At 55.2% G+C, this 14,363-nt stretch overlaps 1 protein-coding gene across 1 annotated transcript in view; it reads right to left on the bottom strand.

Annotated features, from left to right (window-relative positions):
• Window positions 1-14,363, bottom strand: part of SPTBN2 (spectrin beta, non-erythrocytic 2) — a 43,617-nt gene that overhangs the window by 18,750 nt on the left and 10,504 nt on the right. Inside the window, 13 exon segments of the mRNA XM_047775147.1 lie at window positions 644-1,514; window positions 1,718-1,871; window positions 3,395-3,697; window positions 4,233-4,391; window positions 5,139-5,256; window positions 7,038-7,096; window positions 7,098-7,226; window positions 7,350-7,462; window positions 10,563-10,678; window positions 10,969-11,049; window positions 11,149-11,240; window positions 12,418-12,591; window positions 13,024-13,175. Coding sequence (XP_047631103.1) covers window positions 644-1,514; window positions 1,718-1,871; window positions 3,395-3,697; window positions 4,233-4,391; window positions 5,139-5,256; window positions 7,038-7,096; window positions 7,098-7,226; window positions 7,350-7,462; window positions 10,563-10,678; window positions 10,969-11,049; window positions 11,149-11,240; window positions 12,418-12,591; window positions 13,024-13,175 — 2,521 coding nt within the window.

Here is a 14,363-nt window from a genome sequence, read left to right as displayed (position 1 = left end):
TAATTTCAAAGCCTTAGCTATTTTAAGTCTGTGCATACAATTAAAAATAATTGACTCCTATCACAAATGTCTACATCCCTGGAGAATATAGAGGTGAAATGTTAATATTGGGGATTTGCTTCGGAAAAGAAAATTATTCACATAGAGCAAGGTATTGATAATTATCGAATCTGGGTGACAGGTATACAGGAGTTGGCTGCATGTTTCTGAGTACATTTTAACATTTTTCATTAGGAGTTCCCGTCATGGAGCAGTGGTTAATGAATCTGACTAGGAACCATGAGGTTGTGGGTTCGGTCCCTGGCCTTGCTCAGTGGGCTAAGGATCTGGCGTTGCCGTGAGCTGTGGTGTACGTCGCAGATGCAGCTGGGATCCCGAGTTGCTGTGGCCCTGGTGTAGGCGGGTGGCTACAGCTCTGATTAGACCCCTAGCCTGGGAACCACCATATGCCGCCGGAGCGGCCCTAGAAAAGGCAAAAAGACAAAACAAAAAAACACCATTTTTCAATAAAACAGACCACTGGTGCCGGCGGGGGACAGGCCACTGGGAAAACACAAAAGGAAGTGGCACGAAAGGGACTTTGTGGCAGGATGCCACCCTGCATGCTGGACCCCACTCGGGAGGGAGCCAGCGGGGGGCCTACCTCTGCTGCACGACCTCCAGGTCCTCCAGGCGCTCAGGCAGGGTCAGCCCATTGAGCCACTGCTCCTTCTCCTCCACCCAGAGCCCGCAGGCCCCGGCCTCGCTGAGCATGGTGTAGAGCGCCAGGGCCGCCTCCAGGGCGCGTGCGCGCTCGCCAGCCCGGGCCCGCAGCTCCTCGTAGTGCTGCTCCAGGGTGGGCACCCTGCCCTGCACCTCGGGGGCGCGGCTCAGCTCCGGAGGCAGGGCGGCAGCCTGCTCCCTCAGGGCGTCCAGGGTTGGCCGGTGGCCTCGGATCTCTTCCTCCAGGGCCCTGTGCTGCCGGGCCAGGGCCTGCGTGGAGAACTCGTCGTGCCCCAGCTCAGGGCTGGACACCAAGCGCAGCGCGTCCACCAGCCAGGCCTCCATGTCGTTGGCATCCGCCTGGAACTGGTAGAGGCTGGCGGCCTGGGCAAGCCGCTGGGCGCGCTCCTCCGCCAGGGCCTCGAGCCGCTCCCACTGGGCCTGGAGCTCAGCGGCGCGGGCGGCAGCCTGGCTGGCCCCAGGGTGGCCCTCGGCCACTAACTGCTGGCCCTGCTCCAGTGTGAGCTTCAGGGGCCCCAGCCGGCCGCTCATCTCGCCCCGCAGGGCTGTGTGCTTGTTGAGCAGGCGGAGGACACCGGTCAGGTCCCTGCCGGTGTCTGCGGAGGCCAGCAGGTGCTGCTGCTCCCGCACCCAGGCCTCCGTCTCGCCCACTTCCCAGAGGAAGCGCCAGAGCCGCCGGGACTCCTCCAGCCGGGCCCGCCGAGTCGCTGCCAACTCACACAGTGACTCGTAGCTCTGCTCCAGGGCGGCCACCCGCTCCGACACCAGCTGGGGGTCGCACGGTTTGTACTCTGAAAAGATTACAGCAGACGTCAAGAGCTGTATAGCCCAGCCCTCTGCTGTCCCCCAAGCACCCCCAGTTACGACTCCCCCACCCCGCTCCCTTGGCTCTGTCACCCACCACCCACCCATATGCTGCCTGTCCCCAGGTTCTCCCACTCTTGCTGCTCCTTCCCAGCCCCTCCCCTTTCCAGTTCCTTCCCCCAGTTTTCACCTTTTTCTGAGCGGCAGAAGCGCAGCGCAGAGGCACTGACAGCCCGCACCCTCTCGGCCTGCACGGCGATGTCTGCCTCCACCAGCTCGTGCAGCTGCAGCAGATCCTCCACTCCAGCCAGATGCTTGCCCAGGTCCTGGGACTGCAGCCGGCCCTGCCAGACACACATGGCATGTCGTTGCCCGTCAGGGAGCCGCCCGGTTCCCTCCCAGCCAGGCCTCCTGCCCCACCCCCCCAACACCTATGCCAATCTCACCCCCGTCTTCCTGCATCAACCACACATTCCCGTTTCTTTCGGCGGTTCCAGGTGTCTCGCCCAGGTGAGCACACCTGCTCCCCTCCATCAGCCCTCACTCACACACAGTGACAGCCTGGTTCTGTCCTGGCACCCTGGCCTCTTTGTACTCAACTTCCTCCCCTTGAAACAACTTTCTTATTAAATCCTACTCCTGGAATCTCTGCTCTGACTCATCTTTGCAGCCCCAGAATTATCACTACCCTCCCATGGTCATGGCTCGGGCCCCGGCGCCCCAGCAATGCCCAGCGCCTCTCCAGACCTAGCCATGTCCTCATCTCTCGCCTAGATCATCGCCACAGCCTCTGACTGGTCTCTCGGCTCCCACTCTGGCTGCCCACAACCCTTCTTCAAATAGCAGCCCGAGCAACATTTTTACAATGTAAAAACACAGAATCGTGTCTCTGCTGTCTTTAAAACCTTCTATCCAGCATTCTCTGTTGGTCATGAGACAGTGCTTAATTTTGGTTTTAAAAATTTTTCTTTTTCTCTTTTCCCTCATGTATATAATCTTTGCTAATTAAATTTAATGAATGGTGAACTTCAGTATGCATGTGGCAAATCATCCTGCATCCTAAAGCACTGGCCCTTTAACACAGAATCTTTATATAGATGGTTTGAGAATTCACTGAAACAGCCAGATAGATTTAGAGGAAACTAGATCTTAGAGTTATATAATTATATTTAAAATGCTTCTGTGTATTTTTCTTTTTTTTTAATTTATTCTATTATGGCATATGATTCAATAAAAAGAAAGGTACAAATAAAAAAAAAAACCAAAACCAAAACCTTCTAACTACTTTCAACGCTTCATGTTACGCTGAATAAAATCCAAACTCCTTGGCTAGGCCTGCCAGCCCTAAGTGAGCTGGCTGTGTTGTCCACCCACCCCCCACCCCCCGCCCCCTCCCTGTTCTTACAGGCCTGCCGGCCTTCCTTCTCATCTGGAACATGCCACGCATGAGCAGGCCGAGGGCCTCTGCCCAGCTGTTCCTTCTGCCTGTAGGGTGCTCTCCTCGGCTCTCTCTGCGCTGGCTCCTTGGGGCATTCTGCTCTCAGCTTATGTGGCATTTTGCAGAGAGGCCTTCCTGGACCACTCCATCACCCGGCCTGCTTCCTTTTCCTCTCACACCCACCTGCCGTATTGTTTACACTGATAGACCCAAGGGCTTTATCAACAGTCTCCTCCCGCTGGAATGTGAGCCCCCAAAAGACAGGGACGTGTCTGTTCTGTTCATCTGAACTGGGGACAGGGTCCTGAAGTGGTACATACTCTGCAAAGGCCGGGCTGAGCACGCGAGCGAACGTCACCCCCCCCACCACCACCCCGTCGTGCCCCCACGGGCCCGAGCATCTCGACCCCACCGAGCATCTGCTGGTACCTTCATCTCTTCCATCCAGTCCATGAGGTAGAGCAGGTCCTGAAACACCTTCTGCAGCTCCAGACTGAGGAGGAGCCGCTCCCGGCGGGCAGCCACCATCTGCCGCAAGAAGTCCCAGAGCCGCGCCACGTTGTGCTGCCGGGCGGCGATGCGCTTGATGTCGTGGTAGTGCTCGGCGGCCAGCTCGGCGGCCACGGCGTCCACCGCCTGCACCCGGCCGCTGTAGGCCACGATGTCCGTCTCGATGGCTTCGTGCTTCCGCACCGCTGCCTCCACGGCTGCCAGCTCCAGCCCAAAGTTGTCCTGGGGCGGGGACAGGGAGCTCAGGGCCAGCTCTCTGCTCACCCCCTGCCCCCAGAGCCCTCCTGTGGCAAAACGCTGACTCCACAAGGTGGCTCTAAGTATTCCCTGTCCCACCCCATCCCGTTGCACCAACCCTTCTCCTGATCAAGCCCCCAGCCCCTGGTTCTTGGTCTTCTTGTGTGCATGATGGAATTCTTTCTTTCTTTTTTCTTTTTTCTTTTTTTTTCTTTTTTTTTTTGCTCTTTAGGGCCGCACCCCCGGCATGTGGAGGTTCCCAGGCTAGGGGTCAAATTGGAGCTACAGGTGCTGGCCTACACCACAGCCACAGCAACACCGGATCCTTAACCCACTGAGCGAGGCCAGGGATCGAACCCGCAACCTCGTGGTTCCTAGTCAGATGCATTTCTGCTGTGCCATGACAGGAACTCCAATGTGATGGATTTCTTGTTTTATTAGCTCCCCATGTGGCAGGGCTCCTCATCCACCACCGTCTCTCGCCCTCCCACGTCTCCAGACCTGCCTGCACAGGCCCTACCTGGGACACGAGGCGCTGGTTCTCGCTGAGCCAGGTCTCCCGCATGGCGGCCTTGCGGTCGAAGCGGGCGGCCAGCTGCTCCAGCTTCTCCTGGCGGATCAGCTCTGTGCGCAGGGCCAGCTCGCGCTCATGCTCGGCTTTCTCCAGCCGCTCCCAGGCCTGCGGGGTGGACACAGGATTAGCGCTCAAGGGCCAGGGCTCAGGAAGTGAGGGTGGGCAGGGGGCACAGGGTGAGTCCCAGGGAAGCTTGGTCTGGCAGGTCTGCGGAATGTGGTCAGACGCCTGTGCAGGGAGTCTGAGGAATAGGGTGAGTGCCAGGGAGCCACGCGGAGACCACGTCTGCTTGGGGACAAGCACTGGAGGGGATCGGGACACAGGGGTGGAAATCACCGGATTTGTGGTGGTGAGGCTGTGGGTGAACCTTATTACTTTTATTAATCTTAGGCTGTCTGTGAAAAATACAATTAAATTAAGCTAGGGCAGGCGAGGCGTTCCCACTGTAGCACAATGGGATCAGCGGTGTCTGGGATGCAGGTTCGATTCCAGGCCCCGCACAGGGGGTAAAGGATCCGGTGTTGCCACAGCTGTGACTTAGGTTGCAAATATGGCTCAGATATGACCCCCGGCCTGGGAACTCTGTATGCCGAGGGGCGGCCAAAAAAGGAAAAAAAAAAATAAGGTGAGTGAGCTGGGGTCATGCTGAATAATTTAAGGGACTAGGGGACACGTGTACGATGGGAACTCTCATAGAGAGACGGGGGGTGGGGTGCCGGACTTGGGAGAGGACACACGGGTCATGTCTGAGCCAGGACAGGGTGCGGGCAGCTGGGCCCAGCGTTCTAGCAGGGACAGCAGGGGCTGGTGCTGAGGGGGGCTCGTCTGGGGGACAGAGGGGAGGTCGTGGACCTTGTTGATGTCAGAGATGAGCCGGCCCTCCCGGGGCGTGTAGACCTTCTGGTTGTTGGCTCGCAGCTTGCTCTGGATGGTGAAGAGCAGCACTTCCAAGTTCCCTTTCTCGGTGAACCTGAGGCAGGAGGCCAGGCCAGGTCAGAGTCAAAGGCCATGAGGGGCCCGGGGACTCTCCACTTCAAAATCAAGGGTTCTGTGTGCGCTTCGTGTGAGAGCCAGAAAACACCAGCAAACCACGTTTAAAAAAAGAAAGCCGGGGGTTCTTTTGTGGCTCAGCGGGTTAAGGATCTGGTGTTGTCACTGCTGTGGCTCAGGTCATTGCTGTGACGCGGGTTTGACCCCTGGCCCAGGAAGGTCCCCATGCTGTGGGCGTGGCCAAAAAAAGGAACCTAATTTTATTTAGTTTAGTTAGTTTTTTTTGGCCACACCTGTGGCAGGCAGACTTCTTCTGGCCAGGGACTGAACCTGTGCTACAGCACTGACCCGAACCACAGCAGTGACAACGTTGGATCCTTAATCCACTGAGCCACCAGGGAACTCCAAAAGAACATAATTTTATTTTGTTGTATTTTTTGTTGTTGGTTTGTTTTTTAGGGCTGCACTCACGGCATATGGAAGTTTCCAGGCTAGGAGTCTAATCAGAGCTACAGCTGCCGGCCTACACCACAGCCACAGCAACTGGGGATCCGAGCTGCATCTGTGACCTACACCACAGCTCACAGCAACGCCAGCTCCTTAACCCACTGAGCAGGGCCAGGGATCAAACCCGCATCCTCATGGATCCTAGTCGGGTTCATCAACTGCTGAGCCAATCCAAAACCACAGAGAAAGGACCACTGTCACCCACAGGCACATTCATCCTGCATGTTTGCTTTACGCATATTAGATCACATCATAACCATGGCCAACATGCATCAAGGACCCCTCGCTGACAGCCAGGCCCTGTTCCCAGAGCTCTTCACGAATTAATTTATTTTGCTCTCACTTCATCTACATTCTCTCCTCATCCCATTTTCCAGATGAGAAAACCGAGGCACAGACAAGCTACATCAGTTGCCCAATGCTCACGACGGCTAGGTGGTAGAGCCAGGATTTGAACTCAGGTACTTTGAACCTGGATGCTTAGCCCCTTGCTCTCTGCTGACATAAATAACTGCCTGGCAAGACTTATTCTTCATGAACATCTTTTCAGGTCAATAAAGGCATTTCTCCAATACTATTTTCAGGGGCTATCCCGTGACTTATTTTTGTTTACAAAGACCACATCAGTGAACACCCTGGAAGCGACATATTTGTTTGATGCCCAGAAGAGGACTTTCTGGGTCAAAGGGCACACGTCAAATCATTCCCTGGACTCCACAGGAAGAGATGCTTTCTGGATTAATATTAGCTTGGGAGCTGAGACATATTAACTCCAAAAGACCTCAATAACAGAAAAACACAAGAGTTTGAGCAGGTATTGTAGAGACTCGCCCAACAGCAACTCCACACTTCCACAGTCAGCTGCTAAAATAGCTACATGATAAGACCCTGGGCAACATGCAAGTTATCAGCCACACACCGGTGTGGCCAGCAACGACCTGCCCATTGGGTCCAAGACCTCGTCCTTAAGCTGGGGCTGGGTTGCTGTGACACCCTGATGGTGCCAATCGGATGGCATCGACTCCACAAACCACAGCATTCATGTCCACAGCATGATTTCTTGTAACGGAGTCATTAAAAAAAAAAAATGCATTTTAGAACTGCTCTGGTGCTCTGAGCTGGGGCAATGAGGCTCGGCTGCATTTAAGTGCTGCCAAATTTCCCTCCCAAAGGCCGCCCAAACTGAGGCTTCCCGTTGTGCGAGCCCAGCTTGGGGCGGGCGAGCTGTGACACGGTGTGGCCCAGGACACCTACTTGGGTGGCTTCTCCACGGTGCGGTAGGAATTGAAGGACTGGAGCTGGTTCTGGACCCCCGCTCAGGGAGTTGGCCAGCTGCCGGTCGTTGAGAGTCAAAATCGTCTGCTCAATCCACTGCAGCAGCTCCGAGGCCAGGGACTCATACTTCTCCACCAGGCGCTCGGCCTCCATGGCGCGGTCCAGCACCTGCAAGACAGTGGTGTGGGCTCCCCGGTCCCGTCCTCCCCCGCTCCTGCTTTAAAGCTGTAGGAGCCCTCGACCAGGCCTCCTCTGGCCTTGACGCCCCGCCTCCGCCCCGGTGAAGGCTACCTTGCCGATTCTTTTGCCTTCCACGGCCAGGGCCTTCATCTTGGAAAAGTAATGGTAGTAGGTAGCCACATAGGTAATAATTGATTTCTCATCTGGTTGGTCCACGTTCACGTCTGAGAAGAAGGAGCGCTCAGGTCAGGCGGAGACTAGAAACCTGCCTCCCAGAAGCACACCCACAACTTGAATCAGACTCCAGTCCCGGGCCCTCCCAGCCCTCGAAGGCTGACATCTTTCCAGCTCCCTTCAGAGCAAAATGACAGAGAAGCCACTTGGACTAAAAGTGCATGATAAGCTAACCTTTTTTTTTTTTTTTTTCCCCTTGCTAGAAACAAGCAGAATATAAAACCCAGAAGCCCGAGGAGGCTTTTATCCATTATTCCAAGTGGAGACCAAAATTAGTCGTTGGGAGGAAGAGCGACAAGGAAAGAAAGAGTATTCCAGTTTGGGGATGGATCATGGACCTATGGGCTAGAACGATGTCCATGAAGTCATCCAGTTTAGTGGCGGCAAGACAGAATGAACAAACAAAGCCTCCTGAACCCAGGATGCCCATAGGGAGGGGGCCAGGGAGCCCTGGCAGCAGGGACAGAGGCCAGGCCTGAGGGCTATCTTCCAGCAGAGTCATGGCTAGTTCTGACCGCAAGCCCAAAGTTCAGCTGTGGGCCCAGAAGGGGAGTGTCCTTCAAGCCAGATTAACTTCTACCACGAGGACCAAGGACCAAGGCTGACTATGACTTGAAATCCCAGAGTTCTCTTTTCTTTCTTTTTTTTTTGGCCACCCCACAGCTTATGGAGTTCCCGGGCCAGGGGTCAGATCTGAGCCACAGCTATGACCTATGCTACAGCTGCAGCAGTGCCGGAGCCTTTAACACCCTGTGCCAGGCTGGGGGTCGAACCTGTCTCCTCCCGCTGAAGAGACACCACTGATCCCGCTGCGCCCCAACAGGAATGCCCTTGGGTTCTCTTAATTAGGCCAGACTGTATCCTACCTTCGGGGAAGACTATGAGAGCGAAAGCCCTCCTGAGCACCTCTGACACCCCATAGGCAGGCAGGAGCCATGGATGACCTCTCAGAAAGATACGGAAGGAAGGTGTTCCTGTTGTGGCTTAGTGGTAACAAACCCACTAAGTATGCATGAGAACGTGGGTCGGATCCCCGGCTTCACTCAGTGGGTTAAGGATCCAGTGTTGCCGTGAGCTGTGGTGTAGGCCACAGACGCAGCTCGGATCTGGTGTGGCTATGGCTGTGCGGTAGGCCGGGAACTTCCATATGCCACAAGTGTGGTCTTCAAAAGACAACAACTCAAAAGTTACAGGATATTAGACTTTACTCAAATGTTCTTTATCACAGGTATGCTCCTCAAAGGCTCTCCAAGAAACCTCATGCTTAGCCTACTCGCCTCACTAGTTAGCCGATGTCTGTCATTCTGGACTAAGAGGGCAGGGGACCCGGGGCCACAGGTGGAAGGGAAAACAGGGAGAAAATAACAAAGACCCAAAGCTGCCCAGGGAGCTTCAGAAGGAGCATTTCCAGCAAGGAAGGTCCTTGGCCCTTCTGTCCTTCTGTCTTCTGGCTGCACCAACACTGCCCTCTGCTCTCCAGCAGAGGAGGCTGAGGAAGCAGGTTCTAGAGCCAGGCTGCCTGAATTTCAATCTCAGCTCCACCAGCCAGAAGCCTGGGGAAGTCACTTAACCTTTAGAGGCCCCTGTCTTCTCTTCCATAGACCGAGGATAATAAGGATATTGATTTCAAAGGGGGCATTGTGAGGACTCGGGGAATTGGAGCGTGGCAAGTGCAGTGCCAGGTGCACAACAAGAGCCCAGTGGCCGTTAGCAGTCTCGTCAGCCTTAGATCAGAATCACAGGGGCCAATCAGCAGGGTCAGCTGAACCTAAGGCCAGTGCTTGGTGAGACCTCAAAGTCACGTAACTTAATTTAGAATCCTAAAATTTTGGAATAAGAAGGTCCCTTAGACCCCATGTAGACCAATCTTCTCATTTTATTTTATTTAATTTTCATTTTGATGGGCACACCTGTGACATATGGCGGTTCCTGGGCTAAGGGTCGGTCAAATTGGAGCTGTAGCTGCCGGCCTATGCCACAGCCTTGGCAACACCGAATCCGAGCCACATCTTTGACCCACACCATAGATCACGGCAACGCCAGATCCTTAACCCACTGAGCAAGGCCAGGGATTGAACCCGCATCCTCACGGATACTAGTCAGGTTCATAACCTGCTGAGCCATGATGGGAACTCCCACTAGTTGGGTTCTTTCTTTTGCTTTTTAGGGCCAAATATGCAGCATATGGAGGTTCCCAGGCTGGGGGGTCAGATCGGGGCTACAGCTGCGGGCCTATGCTACAGCCACAGCAACTCAAAACCTGAGCTGTGTCTGTGATCTACACCACAGCTCACGGCAACGTCGGATCTTGAACCCACTGACCGAGGCCAGGGATCAAACCAGCATCCTTGTGGATCCTCGTTGGGTTCGTTACTGCTGAGCCACAAGATTCATTCCCTGCCAATCTTCTCATTTTAGAGATGAGGAACCTGAGCCACAGAGAAGCCAAGAAACTGGCTCTATGTCACAGAGTGGCTCTGTGGAGGGGCTGGGCTCAAACCATGTGCCAGGGCTCTTTTTGCTACAGGACCGCCTTCCTTCCTACATGGAGATCTAATTTTCACGTCCTTAGAGTCACCCTGTTAGGAGTTCCCGTTGTGGTGCAGTGGTTAACGAATCCAACTAGGAACCATGAGGTTGCGGGTTCGGTCCCTGCCCTTGCTCAGTGGGTTAAGGATCCGGCGTTGCCGTGAGCTGTGGTGTAGGTCGCAGACGCGGCTCGGATCCTGCGTTGCTGTGGCTCTGGTTGTAGGCCGGTGGCTACAGCTCCGATTAGACCCCTAGCCTGGGAACCTCCATATGCCGAGGGAGCAGCCCAAGAAATAGCAAAAAGACAACAACAACAACAACAAAAAAAATGGAAAAAAAAAGTCACCCTGTTAGAGTACACCCGTCGGTGGCTTTTAGGATATTCACAAGGTTGGGCAACTGTCACCACGATCTAATCCGAGAACGTTTTCATCACCTCCCAAAGAAACCCTGTAACCATGAGCAGTTACTTCCCGTGCTCCCCGCTCTCAGCCCTTGGCACCCCCTCATCTACCTTCTGTCTCTATCCCACAGCCTCTCTTTTCCACAGCTCTGCCTCACCCTCAGGATCCAGCAGCTTTGTAAGTCCCAGCTCCTTCTCGGCCAGATTGAAAGCGTTCTGCAGGTTGTAATGTGCATTGCATTTCTTCAGGGACTCAAAATCCAGCAGGTCTGGCCTGGGTGGGGAGGAGATCGAGAAAGTATCAAGAGCCTGGGAAATCCCACGGAGGAAAATGAAAGCCACCTCTACCTTCATCCCGCAGTCCCCGGCTCCCCACAGCCACGGCTCCCACCCCCTGCTTCTTGCGCAGGAGGCCCCCCACATCCTGGCTCCTCTCTGAAGTTCATTCCTCCGAACTGCCCTGTAGCTCAGCGTGTCCCACTGCTCTGCCTCCGTGGGTGCGGGCCCCCCAGGTCATCAGCCCACCCAGCAGCTCAGACAGGCCCTGGCACCCCGTCTTCTCACCGGTGTTTGTGCACAATGGCGTTAAAGGCCAGCCCATCTCTCCAGCTGGTGGTGAAGTTGTGCACGTTGACATTGGGGTACCTAGAAGCAGAGACAGGGGAAAACAGTGAGTGGGGCCACCTCGGTCTGTGCCTCCAGGATGGATGCCCAGCTCGTGGGTCCTTTACCGCACAGCCTCACCCCGCCGTCTTCATCTGGCACCACAGCAGCAGGGCATCCTTAGCTGACTTCTTCTCCTTGTTGTCTTCTGTCTCCACGCTTATGTCTTGGATCTAAGAAGGAAGAAAGGAAGGCCCTCACTCCCTGAACGGAGGGAGGCTCCTGGGGTTATCAGAGGCGCTCAGAAGTGCACGGCAGGAAAATGGAATAGGTAGAGATCCAGAGACAGAGCCTGGGGCTTTCCTCCTGCGCTGGCGACCACAAAACTTCAGGTCAAAGGGATCTGAGGCAAAACGGGGTGGGAATTCACAAGAGTGGAAGTGCCTTGAAGCGAGGGAGGCTGGTTCCTGCAGGTGGGGAACTGCAGGTGGAGGAGCGGATATTTTCTGAGAGCTGGGTTTCAAAGATGAGGCTGACGGAGCTCTGCTTAGGGCTGGAGGGAGCAGAGACGGCTACACCCGGGCGGTAGGCAGGGCGAGCAGGAGAGCTGTGGCAGCACTAGGACGCTAGACTGGCTAGGTTCAGAGCATGAGGAAGGGCAGGGTGGCTGTTCTTTTTTTGGCTGCACCCGTGGCATGTGGAAGTTCCTGGGCCAGAGATGGAACCTGAGCCACAGCAGGGATCCAAGCTGCCTCAGTGAAAACACTGGATCCTTAACTGCTAGGCCACTAGGAACTCCAAGGTGGCTCTTCTTTGGAGGGAGGTGAGCAGAGTTCGACGCAGAGGACTGAGCCAGTGACCAGATCCCAGGCGCAGTTCTAAGACTCTCTGGGGTGGAGTTCCCATCATGGCTCAGCGGGTAACGAATCCGACTAGTATCCATGAGGATGTGGGTTTGATCCCTGGCCTCGCCTAGTGGGTTAGTGATCAGGCGTTGCTGTGCATTGTGGTGTAGGCCGCAGACACAGCTCACCAGCTCCAATTGTGATTGTGGCCGGCAGCTGCAGCTCCAATTCGACCCCTAGCCTGTCCATGTGCCGCACATGCGGCTCTAAAAAAGCAAAAAAAAAAAAAAAAAAAAAAAGACCCCCCTGTAGTGAAGGACCAAGTCTGTAAAATTCCCAGGCCCTTGTGCACTTGAGGTCCTACCGCACATGCCCAGTAGGAAGGGGAGGCCACGGGAAGTTTGCTGCAGAGGTGTGACAACAGCCATGCTGGCTTCTACCCTATCGAAGGGGGAGGGTCCCCTGAACAGGTGCATGAGGTTCCAGGTCCCCCAGGTGCGCAGTGACGGCCAGGGCGGCAGCACCTGTGCGTAAAGCACACTCCGAGCAACACCGTGCGGGGTACCTGGAATCGCAGGATGATGGTCCACACCAGCCCGAGGGTCAGGCGGTGGTTCCCGTCCACGATGTCATGGGAGCCCATATTCTCCAAGTGCACTTTTTGCTCCTTCAGAAACTGCAGCGCCTTGTCCACGTTCTCCAGGCAGTGGATCCGCATTCGGCCCTTGGTGGGCTTTGGCTGTCGGGGGACAGGGGACACAAAGGCACGGGATGGTGGCCCTTCTCCTTCTTCCCTCCATGCTTTCCCAGGGCCCTGCTTCCGACACCTTCCCCATGACCTCCCCCAGGAACACAGGGACCACCCCAGGGAGCCAAAGCTGAGTCGCAGATGAGGCTTGGGGCAGATTAAGATTCCCAAGGGAATTAACTGCACCCAGAGTGGGTGGGAAAAAAATGTTTTTCAATGGGGCCACTGTTCCCGTCTCTATGAAGCAATGCTCCCGTTTAATCCAGGCGGCAAAGCCTCTCAGAATGAGAGGATGCTCTGAGCAGAGGGCAGCCGCTGCTCTCTGCTCTGCGGTGTCCCTCTCCTCGCTGAGGGCCACTCCCGTAGCTCGGCCCCTGGACCACTGGCTCTCAGGCCGCCCCCTCCCTCGTGACCACAGCTCACCAGCGTCTCTCCCGAGAGCACCTCGAGGAGCCTCAGGAGGTTACGTCCATCCCGGAGGTCGCTGTACAGGTCTCCCACCCGGCATGTCACCCGGGCCAGGTGTGAGTTCACCCACTTGGTGAAGGTTTTCTTCTGCACAGCCTCTCGCTCATCTGCGGCGGCAACCACAAGGTCATTTCTGCCCTTCAAGTACAGTGCACCTGCTTCTTCCTCTTTTTTTTTTTTTTTGTCTTTTAGGGCCACACCCACGGCACATGGAGGTTCCCAGGCTAGGGGTGGAATCGGAGCTATAGCTGCCGGCCTACACCACAGCCACAGCAACGCCAGATCCGACCCGCGTCTGTGACCTATACCACAGCTCACGGCAATGCCGGATCCTTAACCCACTGTGCAAGGGCAGGGATCAAACCCGCAACCTCATGGTTCCTAGTCGGATTCGTTTCCTCTGCTCCACGATGGGAACTCTACAGGGCACCTGCTTCTAAACACCAGTTGGTGGGGCTAGGGAAGTGAGGTCTGGGGAGGAGGAAGGGAAGGGAGATGGCCGAGAGGAAAACCTGTAACTTCAAAAGCTAGGAGATAAAGAAATCAGACTGAGCTCAGATGCAAGGTAAAGAACAGAAATAAGAGACAGAAAACAGGCTTGGAGAAGAAAGGATGAAAGAAATTAGAAGCAGGGGACGTGCAGAGAAGGTCTGGGATTGAGCTCGAGGCTCTGTCATGTAATGGTGGTGAAACGCTGTTGCTTCATTCACCAGGGCCTCACTTTCCTCATCTGTAAAATGGGCACATTACTTTCTCCTTCAACAGGTCATGGTGTTGATTAAGCGAGACAGTGTAAGACACAGCACGGAACGGCCCCTCGATGAGTTCCTGTTAAACAGGCATGATCTAAGCCAAAGGAAAGAGTATGAGTTGCTCAGGTAGGTCCAGCAGGGGTATATTCCCTATTTTTTGGAGGGGGTGGGGGACAAAGGAGAGGGTGTGGACTTAAATTACAGCAGTAGCTCTTCCGTGTGGTCATTAGGAGGATGTGACCCTCTGGAGGCTGCGGGCCTCCTGAGTCAGCTGGCTCTCCTGGGGATAATTTAAAGAAAAGACAGGCTCCTTGACTTCTGGGCTGGGTTCATTCAGTTGGTTCAAGGGGATCCTGTCCCAGGACACTAACATTCCCACGCTAAGAGCGAAAACATCACCTTGAGAGGTGGGAACAGGGGAAAGAGTGAGCCCAAGAAACACAGGGAGGGAGAAGGGTGTGTGTGTATGAACCAGGCTGAGTTTATCGCCAGGCTCCAAAAATGTAAGGAGATGCCCAGCTGCCTGGTCCCCAGGGGGAGCTG

This window comes from Phacochoerus africanus, chromosome 4 (genome assembly GCF_016906955.1).
Source record: "Phacochoerus africanus isolate WHEZ1 chromosome 4, ROS_Pafr_v1, whole genome shotgun sequence".
In the NCBI taxonomy this organism is placed as follows: domain Eukaryota; kingdom Metazoa; phylum Chordata; class Mammalia; order Artiodactyla; family Suidae; genus Phacochoerus; species Phacochoerus africanus.
This window is presented reverse-complemented; position numbering and strand designations above follow the sequence as displayed.